We start from the raw sequence: 15,552 nt of genomic DNA, 5'->3' as shown, positions 1-15,552 counted from the left end.
GGAAACACATCATCATGTAGCAATTTCAAATATCCAGTCGCCTTGAGGTTTCCATTGATGAAGAATGGACCCACTATCGTTGTGCCCAATATACCACACCAACCCATCACTTTTGTTGTTCCAACAGTCTTGGAGGGATCCATCCAATGTGGGTTAGTGTCAGACCAATAGCGGTGGTTTTGTTTGTTAACTTCACCATTCACATAAAAGTTTGCCTCATCACTGAACAAAATCTTCTGCGTGAACTGAGGGTCCTGTTCCAATTTTTGTTTTGCCTATTCTGCAAATTCTGTGCGCCAATCTGGGTCATCCTTGTTGAGATGCTGCAGTAGCTGGAGTTTGTAAGGGTGCCATTTGTGAGTAGCTAATATCCGCCTAAGGGATGTTCAACTAATGCCACTCTCCAGTGACATGCGGCGAGTGCTACGCTGTGAGCTCTTGCTGAATGAAGCTAGGACAGCCACTGATGTTTCTTCATTAGTGACAGTTTTCTTGCGTCCACATTTTGGCAAATCTAACACTGAACCAGTTTCATGAAACTTAGCAAGCAGTTTGTTGACTGTAGCATGGGCGATGGGTGGTCTCGTAGGGTGTCTTGTATTGAAATCTGCTGCAATGACCCGGTTACTGCGTTCACCAGATATCAACACAATTTCGATCCGCTCCTCACGTGTTAACCTCTTCGACATGTCAATGGCTGTGAACAAAGAGAAACTTGTAAATAACTCATGAAAGAATAAAGTTATGTTGAAACCAAGCACACCATTGTTTTTCTTGTGACATTACCAATAAGTTTGATGTGTCACATGGCCCTCTTCCTATTGAAAAAACAAAAGTTGTATTCAAGATGGCCGACTTCTAAATGGCCACCATGGTCACCACCCATCTTGAGGAGTTTGCCCCCTCATATATACTAATGTGCCACAAACAGGACTTTAATATCACCAACCATTCCACTTTTATTACGGTGTATCCATATAAATGGCCCACCCTGTATAACAGTTATAAATTGATTTGCATGTCATTGACTGAAATAAGTATTTGATCCCCTACAATTCAGCCAGAATTCTGGCTCCCTTATACTGGCTATGTTCCCATATGGCACTCAAATTGCAATTAATCAATCACAGATACTCCTGAGCTGAATTCATTATGTGTGTAAAGTTGTCCTCAGAAGTAGTTTCTTCTATTCCAAATGGTACCACCACAGGAAAGACCAAAGAGCCCTTAAAGGATGTCAGGGAGAAGATTTTAGAGCTGTATAAAGCTGCATGGGCACTAAAACCATCAGCAGTTGTGATTATTCATAAATGGAAGAATTATACAATGACCATCAGTCGCTTTCGGTCTATAGTTAGATGCCTCATGAGAAAGGTGGCAGATCAGCCCAAAACTACAAGAGACGATCTTGTTAGTGATCTGAAGGCAGTTGGGACTACAGTCACCAAGAACACTATTGGTAACACACGACACCGTTACAGATTAAAATCTTGTAGATTCCCCTGTAACACACACAATCAGTTTCAAGGTCTGACCAACCATTTCAGCTGTGGGAAAAAATGACAACCAATAAAATTCTAAAAGACAACATGTATTAGTACAATGATCAAAAAATGAAGGAATAGTCAAGTCCAGTGTCCCACTTGCAAAAGGATAAAACACACAGTCCAAGGCCAGAGCCAGCTATGCCACAACTCAGTTACACTTTACATGTCGACCACCCTGTAAGTAGAAGGCCGGTAATCACTCTGGCCCCAGCAACACAACTATAGACCCAAGTCTATAAATCTGAGTCTTTATATCTCTGTGAAGGCAGTCCTTTTGTTTTTTCTTGCTGACGTCTAAGTTCTTGATAAATGAGTTCTGTCTCTGCGCCTTCTGGGCCAACTTCTGGAGAGATTCCTGTAGAAAGCCAAAACCCGACCCGGGTGGAGCAGATCTACAAGTCTGTGGCAATTTATTTACAGATTTGAAACTTACTGGTTGATTGTCTCCACATGACTATCAGATTCTGAATTGCAAAGGTCGTTAATGTTTGTTAATGAACATCTAAGTGATTCAGAGAAGGCTTGCGAGAAAGTTCTGTGGTGAGATGAAACCAAAATCGAGCTCTTTGGCGTCAACTTGGCCCGCCGTGTTTGATCCAATAAACATCGATCTTACAGTCAATCATGAAGGTGGAAACATTATGGTTTGGGGCTGTTTTTCTGCTAAGGGTACAGGATGAGATCACTGCACTGTGGGGCCGATTGAGGGGTCCATCTACCATAAAATCTTGGATAAGAACCTTCCTTCAGGAGTTCTGAAGATGGGCCGTGGAGGGGTCTTCCAGCTCAAACAATCAAACATTATTACCCCAAGTGTATGTATATTGTATAATAATGAGCATATTGGTCTGTAAAAAGAATGAGTCACTGATAACTGCTCATGTAACTATAAGTTAACTTGTTGTGCATCCCACCCTGTCCAAAATGAACTTCTCAGTGAGAGTCAGTGGTTGTGAAATAGCTTTGTTTCTTATCGCTGCTAATTGCGTTCTCATATACCCCACCAGCTCGTCTTCTCAGCACCTCTCCTCACTGGCTTGTAGCATGTATGTGGATCTTTCTCAGCACATTCCTGTCCTGATGTGTCATCTAGCAGCTTCACACAAACCATAACATCACCAGCCTCAGAGGAGCATTGGGGGATTAACTTCTGAAATGAACCTTTTCACTTTTCTCACACAGAAAAAAAAAGGAATTATCAGGAGAGATGAGACAACTAGCTCTAATCATGTGTTAAAAAATAAAATTAGCACAAAGTGCAGCTCTGTTCATGAGCTAGTGCTCGTCGGAGAGGCTGAGTTAGTGAAACAGCAAAAAGGCTGTACATATGCTGTGCAAAAAGACTTGTACATATATGGTTGTCTCCAACTTTAGCACAAGTGCTCCATTGTGAAGTACCACGTCACCGTTTGAGATTAGCCAAGTGAAACACACATTTTTTGATCAGCTTACAAGTCTTTTTTTCAGGTTGTACTTTCCATAAGATGTACCCCCTTGTGTCTGTTCACATTTATTTTGCACATGGCAGTGTACCATGGGATTTCTCTCTTTCCGTGAGCTCATAAATAGGTGGTCTTTTTTCCCTCCCTGACAGACAAAACCTGAAAAACAAAGAACAGACGTTTGCTAAAAATGTTGTTAGAGGGAAGACGTTGGGTTATTCTGGTTAAATTAGGCAACAGCCATTGAAATGCCCTGAAAAGATTGTGAGTCATAAATCTGCCAAGTGATAAATCAATGAAGATTTCCACAACGTGAATTGATGGAGTTGATGGATGTGTGTATATCAGCAGGTGAAGCGCAAACACAGAAGGAATGTTTATCAATGTGTGTGTGTACATAGCATAGATCGGTGGCAATTATTGCTGATAATGAAACACCCAGCCCATTACATAGTTTCTTTGTGCAAGCTGCACATTTGCACAAATCTGGTCCAACAGGTAACAAAACATTTGGTATAAAATGTTAAAAGACATATTTCAAAAAATACAAAGACAAAAAAGTGGTGGAACATATTCAATGTTTTAAATCTGCAGTTGTTTTGCTGGGTTTACACAGTCGATGCCCACCAGCTAGGAGAGGGCATCATACTGTCCAAGCACAGTTTACTTTGCCATATATCACAGCCTGTCAGAGGTGTTATAAAGTAGAAGGGAAGCTCATAAAGTGGTGTACATGTTCCTTATACCCAGTGTTTGCTGTGTGTGTATAAGTATATGTAAAATACAATGAGGATGTAGATCGTATGTGTCCAAGGTGTGACTAAAGCATGTGAAGTAAACTTGGTTGCAAAATAATTTTAATGCAACTGTAACTATGAAGCATGGAAAATGCAACTTCACAAAGGTTGTTTTCCAGGTTTCCAGAGCTTCTGCTTTCAGAATCTCTGGAAACCTTTTTTTATATATAAAAAAGGCATTCTGATATTACGTAATTCTTGTGCTTTTAATGTGCTGTAAAAGTGTAACATGATGCAATTTTCTCCCCTGACATTCCCTCATCTCTCCCCCTCTTGCTCTTTCTCCCCCCTTATCCTTCACTCCCCTACTGAGGACACCAGCCAATCGCACCTCAGCAGGGTTCCTCCCCTACTCTAATAAATAGTACACAGGACCAGGGTGGGTCTGTCTGCCTGACTCTCCTCTCAGCAGTCTCTCCTCTCACAAAACCTCAGTGCTACAGACTTCCTCCTACACCATGTCTGTCAGAGCTGTGAAGACCACCGCCTACTCCACTGTGTCCTCACCCAGAAGCCCAACGCAGGGCTTCAGCAGCCGCTCCTTCTCTGGCTATGGAGGTCATGGTGTGGGGAGTGCCAGGCAGAGCTACGGTATCCGCAGCTCATATGGAGGAGTGGGCAGCAGTGGTGCAGCTGTGGGTGTTGGGGGCTGTAAGACGGTCGGTGGGTTTGCCGCTGGGGGATCCGGACAAAGATTAGGTGGTGTAGAGTTTGGATATTCAGGCTTTGGTGGAGGTGTAGCAGGTGGCATGGCCAATGAATTTGTGGCCCCCATCACAGCAGTGACAGTGAACAAGAGCCTGTTGGCTCCCTTGAACCTGGAGATCGACCCCACCATCCAGGCAATCCGTACTGAAGAGAAGGAGCAGATCAAGACCCTGAACAACCGCTTTGCTTCCTTCATCGACAAGGTCAGTCGAGGTTGTAATGAAATGTGAAATCTTGTGTTTGAAATTCATGCTGCAGAAAAGCACATATAAACTGCAAAACACCAACAGCAAACGATCCACACTTCTATAAGTGACAGGAGTGCTGGGGTGAAACTGAATGTGACGGCAGTAGCAGAACAGCACAGACAAACTGCAGAGATACGCTACAAGCCAAAATGAGTGAAAGATGAAAGAAGTTTCATTTCACAGAAGAGATCATCCTTAAGACATTCCCTGTCAAAACTTCATAACAATCTATACAGTCTGCTGGGAATATTGCCTGGTTTGCTTAATGGCTTTCCTGCTTCCAGTGTTTTCACTCTCAGGCGAGATCATAGAGCTCAGATAAAAGGATCAACCTGGATACAGAGTACAGGAGTGGGATGAAGAGCAGATGAATTTTGCTCAAAGGAGTGCATTCCCCATACGAGCAATATTCTGCAAAACGAGTGGTTGTGAAAGTAGAGAGCGAAGTGTCAGGTGTCTACCGAACAGAATCTCATTTACCGAATTATTTTCAACGTTTATGACCTGAATTTTCACCACCAGAGACCACATTCTTTCGTTATCTGTCGCTGAAACCCATAAACAGACTAAGGTTCACAAAGCTTTCAGGAGAGCAGGGTGGGACAGAAGTTGATATAAAAATCAATCACGCTGAGGGTAATTCTCCTGCTTGTAAAACACAGCTCACTCGTCCACTCCTATGCGCACTGGTGTGATATGGCACACCCACAAACAGCAGTCTGCCTCTCCTGTGTTTGCTGAGTGGTAGCACAGACCCCACCCAAGGTCATGACGCTTAATGAAAGAGCTGTAAAAGGGGCAAGCTGTGTGGCAAGTGAGAAACAGTGCCACTTCGTGTTGAAACGCAACACAGTGGGTTAAACTTGAGATTGGAGTATTTGCTGTGACAGATAGAAGCAGCTGGAGGCCAGAGAAGTCTGGTTACTCATTTTTTCCTTTCAGTTAATCTCTGTATGTTTTGGATTCAAACAAAACTCTTCAGTCACACCCACCCTATCCACCACATATCCCAGTGACCAACCACTCCATTATTTATTGTTTTCTATGGAAAGGTTTTGATATTTGTGTAACTCCCCCATTGTTTTTTTTCATCCACCAAGTCAGAGCTTCAGTCATCACATACACCCACACGTTTCTGCCCATTACATGTTTCCTTCCTTTTTCTTACTAAGCATTCATCCACCTTTCAATCTTCAGGTACGCTTCCTCGAACAGCAAAACAAAATGCTTGAGACCAAATGGAAACTTCTGCATGAGCAGACCATATCTCACTCAAACGTCGATGCTATGTTCGAGGCCTACATTGCCAACCTGCGCAAGCAGCTGGACAACTTGGGTCACGAAAAAGTCAAACTGGAGTCGGACCTGCATAACGTAACGGGCCTGGTGGAGGACTTTAAAACCAAGTGGGTGGAGTTGAGATTTTTCACTTTAATCTTGCACTCAAGCATAAGGCATGCTTTATTTGTCCGAGATTTGGGAAAGTCTTAAACTGCCAACGATACTCTGTTTCCAGTTTTCCTAGACTTGTGCAGTTTGGCTTTTAGAAAGCCTGCAGAGCTATTTTTAACTTCCTGTCAGGAACCCAAAGTTTCAACAAGATAGAGCGGATAAGAAGATAAAAATAATCATTTGCAGTGTGGTGGAGCAAAAATAACAATAACCCTGAATATTCACAGTTAATATTCACTGTCAGCACCACATGTATTCACGGAGGTTTTCTTACTAGAATAGCTTATGATTTAAACAGCTGCTCCTTTATTCAGAAGGGGTTGCCACAGCACACAGATCTGCATGTTTGCCCTGGCAGACTCTGGGATTTTTCACATATTAGGCAAAGATGGTAACTTATGGAACCATTTCCATATTAACTTATGGAGCTATCAGTTCTGACAAAGCACCTTTCCCACCATGATGATTGCACACTGCCGGTTTTTCTTTATATACAGACTAAAAAATTCTCCTTTTCTGCAGGTATGAGGACGAGATCAACAAGCGCAATGAGTGTGAGAACAACTTCGTCTTATTAAAGAAGGTCTGTGCAGACTTTCTAGTAAATGCTTGATCTTGAAACTACAATTAGCCTTCATGAGGAAAAATAATGCCCTCTTTTTAAACTTTGACTGTAATGAACAATGAATGTTCTCAGTGCTGTCTTTTTTCCAATAAAGGATACAGATGCAGCATATATGATGAAAGTGGACCTCGAGGCCAAACTGGATGGACTTTCAGATGAGATTGAATTCTTGAAGCAGCTCTACGATGCAGTAATTACCTCATTTCATTTTTCACTTCCAGCCTAATAAAAAGTGTTTCTACAGGAGGCATCAGTTGTATGTTTTCCCTCTTTTTTGTCCTTCATAGGAAATTAATGAGTTGCAGAGCCAGATAAAGGACACATCTGTTGTGGTGGAGATGGACAACAGCCGTAATCTTGACATGGACGCAATTATCGCTGAAGTGCGTGCCCAATATGAAGACATTGCCAAAAGGAGCAGAGAGGAGGCTGAGTCATGGTATCAGACCAAGGTGGGACCACAAAGCTATGGGAAACTAAAGCCCACAATTATGTAATAGATCATCATCTGTGAGGACAGTCCATTAAGCTTATTTAATGTTCATGAACATTTAAAACTGAAGAGCATGAACTTGAAATCTCTGCATGGTACAAGAGTTTTACTTGTGGCAGATGGTGTGGGATGCCTTCTCTTTTCTGACTTTTCTGACCTCTATTGTCTCCTGATATTCTATCTTAGGCGATTTCCTTTACTTTTATTGCAACATACTGAAAAGTTTCATATACAAAGAAGTCAAAGAGCAGAAAGCCAATATGGATCTGGAGATTGCAAACTGCATGTTGGAGTGCTGCAACATGATTTCCTGATCCCCATGTCAAATTAATTGTGCAAAAAACCTGCCAGCAGTATCACTTTGTGTTTTAAAGTTTCACTATGATCTGTCTCTTTTCATGCCAGTACGCAGAGATGGAGCAGTCGGCGGGTAGATATGGAGAAGACCTCAAGTCAACCAGGGCTGAGATTGCTGACATGAACCGCAGGATGGCGAGGCTCCAGTCTGAAATCGACATGGTTAAAGCTCAGGTGAGGGACAGAGATTTTCTTCTGTTCATTTGAATGATTTGAGGTTTTGACATTAAGGTAATAATTCAAACTGCATTGCCGGGCTTATGAAGGCCATTGAATTCAATGCCTCGCTCTGCTTGGCTTCTCCCACTTTTAGCGAAGCAGTTTGGAAGCTCAGATCACAGAGGTTGAGGAACGCGGCGAACTGGCGGTGAAAGATGCCAAACTCCGCATCAGAGAGTTGGAAGAAGCTCTTCAGAGAGCCAAACAGGATATGGCACTCCAAGTCCGCCAATACCAGGAACTTATGAATGTTAAGCTGGCTCTGGACATTGAGATTGCTACATACAGGAAACTGTTGGAAGGAGAGGAGAACAGGTCATCTAAGAGCACCTATGCTCTCCTACATCTTACATAGCAATATACTCATGCTTTTACTTGTTCTTGTCTTTTATTTATTATTTCTTTCTTCCCAAAGGTTGGCAGCTGGAATTCAGACCACTGTGTCCAAGCAGACTTGTGAGTTCATACTTATGTGCAACTATTTCTAGTTCTGCTTTGTTAATTGTTGCTATATAGAGCATTTTACTGGTCAGACAAGCCCACAACCTTGCCATGACTGAAGCCATCTTATCTAGATATCATATCTGAGGATACAGTTTATATTGTTAGAATCTCATAATATCAACTCTGATATATTAGCATGTGTCAATGTTAATCACTCACTTCTTCCTCTGAATTTGTAGGTGTGAACTACAATGCCTACGGTCTGCAGAGTTCCTACATCCCTTCCTACATCAGCAGTTCCTTTGATAAAGTCAAAGCAAGCAGTGGGTCTACGTCAGCAGTCGAGGGAACGGCAGTGAAGAGCACCACAGTCACCAAGACGGAGACAGTGGTGATGAAGACCGAGGAGAAAAAAGAGAAGGAAGAGAAGAAGGAGGAGGAGAAGGAGCAGGTGGAGGAGGAGAAGCCAGCAGCGGCAGCCGAGGAACCAGAGGCTGTGGAGAAGAAGGAGCTGGAGCACGTGGAGGCTGAAGCTGCAGCCGAAGAGTGATTTTCCATCCTGTTTTGAGAAATTCATGATTTGTTGTTGAAGATTAAGAAAAAGCACATTCTTTTTCATTATCCAATTTTCACCCAAAAAATGTGTGAAGAAGTGTAAACACACCTTTCCTTCAGATATTTTTAACACAGCGGTGCTTATCGAGCTTAAATATCCAAAAACTCTCTAAATTCTCTACTGTCACCTGAAGCAGTGCCAGACTTTAACTCTTTCCCCCTTAAACCTCCCCATACCCTATGATAAGTGTTGACAATCACAATATATATTAAAGGTAAAGATGTGGTTTGACGACCGTTTGAATAGTTTGAGTTTGTTCTATAAGCAGCCCTGAAATAAAGGGAAACCTCCAGGTTAAGAAAATAGCTTCAAGGCTACTCAAACTAGGCTTTCGAGGGCTAAAGAGTTAAACCTTTCACTGCACCACACTTTTTTAGCCAAAAGGCGGCAGTATTGTTTGTGTTTTCACCCTGTGTACTTCAACCAACAGGAGGCACTGCCATCACACCAACCTGTAATTCACAACTTTTAAAAGAAGGCCATTATATGCTGAGCAGGGAGTGACAAACCTTTTGTAGTTAAACTCTAAATTGTGATGAAGAGCAGCCACACGAGTTCTCGTGACTTCTACTTTCCTGTTTGCACAATAATAAACGTTCAAACAGAAATCTACATGATGTGCTTGTGTTGCGTTTGTGCTGAAATTCACTGACACTGTTAATTTTTCTGTAGTTTGTTAACTTGATAAGAAAGTGAAAACAAATAGAAACGTCTTAAAGATGCACAGAACAGTCGTTACAAAGCACTGGAAATCACCTCAAGGGAACTGCTATCTTGGTTTTTCCGGCTGCTAACAGTTGCTTTCTCCAACACAAACAAGTACTGCTTTTGATAAAGGAGGCTTTCGACATCTAACATGAGAAAGGATGATAATCCACACAAATCTTTCCCTGGAATACCTGGCAAGTCCCAGCCTGCCTTGTTCACCCTATTTCAAGAGTTTCTCTTTCACAAAATGAACTGAACGTTAGGCCTTCCTCAAAAATGTCTGCAACTGTCATATTGTCTCTTAACACCAACTAAAAGCTCACATAAAGTGTGACCAAAACAAAGAAATCCAACACATATCCTAAAAAATAAAAAAACAAGCATCAAACAAGCAAACTAAAAAAAGAAAAAACCCAAACCCCTAAAACATACATTTCATACTAAAGCTGACAGTGTTGAGAATCTGCAAGTGCTTGGAAGGAACACATGTAACATATCTGAGGACAGGAAGGGTTTCTCTTACAGTCCATTGTTCCTTAAGAGGCCTTTGAGCCCATCTAGGAACTGGTTTGAACATGAATTATGGGTGGTGGTGGTGGTGCCCCACCCAAGGCCATAGAGCCTCTCATGAGGTTATAGACAGAAAACTTTGCAAATACCACAATCCCACCCACTGTTCACGACACTTAATGTACTGCAGCCAGACACAGGGAGAGACTAGAGCATGTTCAGGGTTTGAAAGCCTGATTGGGAAAAACAGTCAGTGTTTATAACAGCATAGTAACAGCAGAGCTGAAATGAAAGTAGTAGCTATAAACTCATGCTTTAGATATCCTCCCAGAACTTAACATGCCCAGCTTTGCTCTAACTGAATTTAGTCAACACTGCATAAGGTTTCACTTTGAAAGGATGAGTATGAGAAATGTACACTGGGCACTTTCATTTGCTTTCCTAGTAGAGAGTTAGATAAGAACACATGATACCATCCATGTCTTCCTGCATATTAACTGCAACCTGCAGTTAGTGTAGCTTAGCAATAAGCCTGGAAACAATGGGAAGCAGCTAGCTTAGTCAAAATGCAACAAAATCCAAGCTCAGTTAAATTAAACACAGTGATTGTTGTTATGTGCAAAAAAACATAGCTGGAAAATGAAAACTAACCATTTTGTGGACTTAACCTCTGGTGGGAGCAGTTTCTTTCTCAAGGATGCTGGTACAGAATTTTTAGTGCTGTAGTTGCTTTCAATGTCTTTGTGAAATACAGCCCTAAAACATTAAACCTTAAACTTGAAATAGCAAAATGCTAAAAAGAAAGAAAAATCTAAGCAAAGTAACTTAACCTGTCCGCCACTGCAGATCACACCCGACAGTCCTGTATCCCCAGTGGCCTCAGTAATTCAGACCCAACCAGGAATAGGTCACAAGTATATTGTCTGGTGTATATGCTCTGTGGTATCTGGTTTCTTTTATGATCTATTCATGCTTATTAACCCAGCAGCCTGTTCTTTATTATTTTATACTTGGTCTTTTTATAAGTACTTACTGAAACTTAAACCAGTGGGTGATGATTTTATTGCCTTGTGCAACCATCTGCTCTGAATGTTTTTTGCTATAGCAATACTCTGCTGTGACACACAGAACAGCACGGCGCTGCATCGTTTGTTGGCCCATCTGTCCCAGAAGCTGTAGACCAGCTACTGTATCCATAACCTCAGGTCCTTGATGCAATTTAATTCATTAATTCAATGTGATGTTGCAACATTCATTCAATCGGTGTCATCTGCCCTGAGGATCCATTGTACTACATTGCAAGTACGCTGTGAATAACAGACTCCTCGCAGCAGTACTGCTGGATTAACGTGCATCATTCTTGTTGAAACAGGAAAAGCTGACTAAGCCACAGGTCGCTGTGTTGAAAAGCACTGACACTGCCCCATTGTGTCATATCTGCCCCAGCACCCCTTTCAGGCCTGTGAAGAAAGACTTTGTCAGAGTGACAAGCACAGAATTTATCATGTCTAAACAAATACTTACCGTAACAAAAAGCACTCATTTCCTAGAAATACCATAAGGTACAGGTGTGAGGTGTAGAATTCAGGATGGATGCACTGAACATGCCCCCTCAATATTTAAGACTCATGCATTTAACACCTCAGCTCTATAAAACCATAAAAAATAAAACAATTCAAGGGCATATGTAGAAAAATGTTTTTTTCAGAAACTGTAGATCTACTGGGATTTTCCCACACAACTATTTACACATAAGTATTTCAAGAGTTAAGGGTCCAGTATGAGCAAAGTGTACCTAAAAAAGTAGTCAGTGAATGTATCTGAGGACACTTTATTCTTGCTGAAAGTCATCTAAGTTTTGAGACTCAGTATTTGCTAAGTGATTGTAGTGCCAATTCACATAGCACTTTGTACTGTAAGGTAAAGACCCAACAGCTGAATTCCTTTGAGAGTAAACGTGTTCACGCCTGAATGACATGAAATAATAAATGCTTTCTCCGTGCCACCCACCTGCATACATGCAAATCCTGTAACACTGCGTTCTTAAACCTGTATCGTTACATTAAGAGATCTTTAAACAGTATAAACAGCAATCTAATACTTGCTTTAATCGAATTAGCTTGACACTGCAGTGAATTTTCCGTCAACATGCCCAGCTCGTAATGCACCTGAAGTAACTTTTGTATCACGTAGCCAACCCAACACAAAAACACAGGGCATGCATAAGCCTACTAAAAAAATAGATTACTAAAGTAGCCATGAGTCAGATCATTAGCTCATGAAAGACAAAGTTTTTTTTTCTTCCCAGACTTGTTCAAATGTCTGACATAAACTTTGGCATTGCTTTCAGAAGATAATCAACTTATTGTGCATGATGACATCATTATAAATCAAAAATCTAGCCTGAAGTGGTGACTGATCAAGTTATAACAAGTGCCTGCAATGAAACACGATGACTTGCATCATGTCTTTCCAGTGTTTTTATGATTTAGTGGAGTGAACAGATTTAGTAGTCTCGGCTCTCTAAAACCACACTAGCGGCAATTTGGGTAATCGCTACCACAATTAGTCTCATCTAGAATTTGTCTGTACAAGTTCTGACACATAACGTTTCAGATGTGTTTCTTTACTATAAAAAAGACCTGCTATTCAACTTGGGTAACAGGTCTTAATGCCTCTGCAGTCTTGGGGTGGAGGTCACTGACAGATAGAGGATGCACATCAACAAAAAGCAAGGATGAATATTCTGGATGCCTGCTAGAGGTGTGCCTCTTTTCTTTTGTTAAACTGAGGCACGCACCTGCAGCAGGTACTGCTTTCTGAAGATATTATTTCTTCGGGTCATGATGCAGGACACTCACATTGCATTGTGACAATTTCTTGCAGGTACCAAATGAAATTTCATTGCACTGATTTAATCCTGGCCCAGGCCCTCAACTTTTTGGATCTTGAATGGCTTCTTTCCAGTTCTAAATTGAACATAGGTGTGATTGTGAGTGTGAAAGGTTGTCTGTCTCTCTGTACGGGGTGATCGTGTCTCAAGAGTTGGCAGTTCGTCTTGTAATCGGAAGGTTGCTGGTTCGAGCCCCGGCTCGGACAGTCTCGGTCGTTGTGTCCTTGGGCGAGACACTTCACCCGTTGCCTACTGGTGGTGGTCAGAGGGCCCGGTGGCGCCAGTGTCCGGCAGCTTCGCCTCTGTCAGTGCGCCCCAGGGTGGCTGTGGCTACAATGTAGCTTGCCATCACCAGTTTGTGAATGGGTGGATGACTGAATGTGTAAAGCGCTTTGGGGTCCTTAGGGACTAGTAAAGCGCTATACAAATACAGGCCATTTACCATTTACCCCTACAGGATATCTCAGTGTAAGCTGAGATTGGATCAAGCCCATTCTTGCAAACCCAAATTGTATAAGTGGAAGACAATGAATGGATGAATGGAAAATCACCTTAATTGTAAATTTGTATTTGTTGCAACACTTTCTCATCCATCCATCCATGCATACATACATCCTCTTCTGCTTGTCCAATTCAGCATCCTATTCCAACTACCGCAGCTCTAGAGGCAGGGTGGACAAGTCACCAGCCTGTCGCAGAGATTTTATCCTTATTAATTAACAGGTGTATAATCAACTTAATTGGGCCAGTGTTGGCCTAGTAAAAGTAATTTTAGCAAGCACAATATGTCATTCACACCTTCCCTGCACCCCTCTCAGCCATCCAAAGCATTCTTATGTTTGTTTTACTGACATGTCAGAAAGGTTACCTGGTTTATCAAGGCTGTCAGCTGTCATTTTTCACTGACTGAAAAGTTGTTCACTCCCTGCGGGGCATCTGTAGAAGGCAGAAGGAAAAGGACGCTTTGGTTAAACTGCTGCATAACTCTGGGGCAACTGACAGCAGCACCAACTTGTCAGATGGAACCAGTTTGGTTCGAACCCTGTATTGACAGAACTGAGCGTCTTTCCCTGAAGGCAACCACCAATTATGATTGGGTGTGTAGCTCTGAGAATGGAGGAATGTCAGAAGATCTTTCTACAGTTAAATTTTTACTTCTGGTGATAACAGCACAGACTGGTTTTCTGTTTGTTCTGTGCTAGTGATGAATCCACAAAACAACAACTAAAGGCCAAATATTCTTTGCTTATTTGCATGCAGATTAAGTTGTATTGTTTTGGTTCTCAATGGTTATGTTGTTTTCCTAAACCCCTCTTTGTAAGAGCATGTGTTTAGTTAGCAAAGTTTGATTGTGTGTTGACAGAAATGGTGTGTAGGTATGCCAGAAGATAATATTAAAAAGTTGTCCCTATGTTTTAGCCCTGCGACAGACTGGCGACCTGTCCAGGGTGTACCCTGCCTCTCGCCCTATGACAGCTGGGATAGGCTCCAGCGCCCCCCGCGACCCTGAAAAGGATAAGCGGAAGCGAATGGATGGATGGATGGATGGATGTCCCTGAGATGCAGGACAGTCATATTGATTATGCTTACTGATTTATTCAAGGTAGTTCATGCATGAAGAGCTGTTCTGCATGTTCAAATTCTGATCTGTCTGTAAATCACTCATGGTGAGATAATTAAGGTGTGGGCCTCCCCTCCACCCTTAATCACTGATGTTCTCTGATAGAGAAACAGAAGTATTTCTCTTTGTGTTAATCTGTGTCTGGGTCTCACACATAACTTTCACTCCAAAGTATGCACGGGTGTGTCTAATGAACGTTTCCTGGTGTTGCATAAAAGAAAGAATGGTTATTTCAGCTGCTCTGTCGCCACAGCGGGTAGTGGCGCACATTTGATTTGGCAGAATTTCACATTGGATGCCCGATCCCAGTTATCATATGCTGAGAGGCGGGGTACACCATACAAAGGTCACCAGTCTGTCACAGGGCTATTACGGAGAGACAGACAACCATTCACAATCACAAGGCCACTCCTACGGCCAATTAAGGATCACCGGGAAACCTAATCCTGTGCAGGTCTTTGGTCTGTGGGCGGTAGCCGGAGTACTCAGAGATGACCCACAAAGACACACGGTTTCTTAAATTCAGTCTCCCTCTACTTAGCACAAAATGCTTGTTTTGAAAAATTCATGTTGTGAAACCATATATGATCATAATTCCCTGAAATGATCTTCCTGTAGATGGGGCAACCTCATCTTTCTTTATTTGCAAGTTTGGAGTAAGTAATATAGTTTCTTACAAAAAACCCCATTAAAATGTCTTGTTTTTCATCATCGCTACCTAAAAGACTGCATTATATTTGTTTTGGCAGATTTATTGAACTATATTTCAGCATGGGTTTTAACATTTGCTTGTTATTATGTGAAGTAAGGCCATAGGTTTAGCGTTAGTGTCATTTAAACGCTGATAATCAGCAAACTACAGGCATCCTGAT

The 15,552-nt window shown here is 41.9% G+C and overlaps 1 protein-coding gene across 1 annotated transcript; it reads left to right on the top strand.

The window, feature by feature from the left end:
* The first annotated feature begins 4,244 nt into the window (after positions 1-4,244).
* LOC146631850 (keratin, type II cytoskeletal 8-like) lies at positions 4,245-8,882 on the top strand. The gene is made up of 9 exons (XM_085353149.1): positions 4,245-4,697; positions 5,940-6,148; positions 6,717-6,777; positions 6,914-7,009; positions 7,107-7,271; positions 7,718-7,843; positions 7,983-8,203; positions 8,304-8,344; positions 8,572-8,882. The coding sequence occupies exons 1-9, from the start codon at positions 4,245-4,247 to the stop codon at positions 8,880-8,882; spliced, it is 1,683 nt and encodes a 560-aa protein (XP_085209275.1).
* The last annotated feature ends 6,670 nt before the right edge of the window (positions 8,883-15,552 follow it).

Source organism: Diplotaxodon limnothrissa, linkage group LG5, assembly GCF_057381915.1.
Source record: "Diplotaxodon limnothrissa isolate DT_005_m linkage group LG5, D_limnothrissa_male_GT1.1, whole genome shotgun sequence".
In the NCBI taxonomy this organism is placed as follows: domain Eukaryota; kingdom Metazoa; phylum Chordata; class Actinopteri; order Cichliformes; family Cichlidae; genus Diplotaxodon; species Diplotaxodon limnothrissa.
Note: the sequence above shows the minus strand (reverse complement) of the source record. Positions and strands in the feature narration are given on the sequence as shown.

What these genes read in the sequence shown, in the direction of transcription:
- LOC146631850 (XM_085353149.1), top strand. Translation starts at nt 4,245, where the DNA reads ATGTCTGTCAGAGCTGTGAAGACCACCGCCTACTCCACTGTGTCCTCA. An exon ending in GTGGAGGACTTTAAAACCAA is followed by an intron (nt 6,149 to 6,716) that starts GTGGGTGGAGTT and finishes CCTTTTCTGCAG; the next exon opens with GTATGAGGACGAGATCAACA. An exon ending in TCGACATGGTTAAAGCTCAG is followed by an intron (nt 7,844 to 7,982) that starts GTGAGGGACAGA and finishes TCCCACTTTTAG; the next exon opens with CGAAGCAGTTTGGAAGCTCA.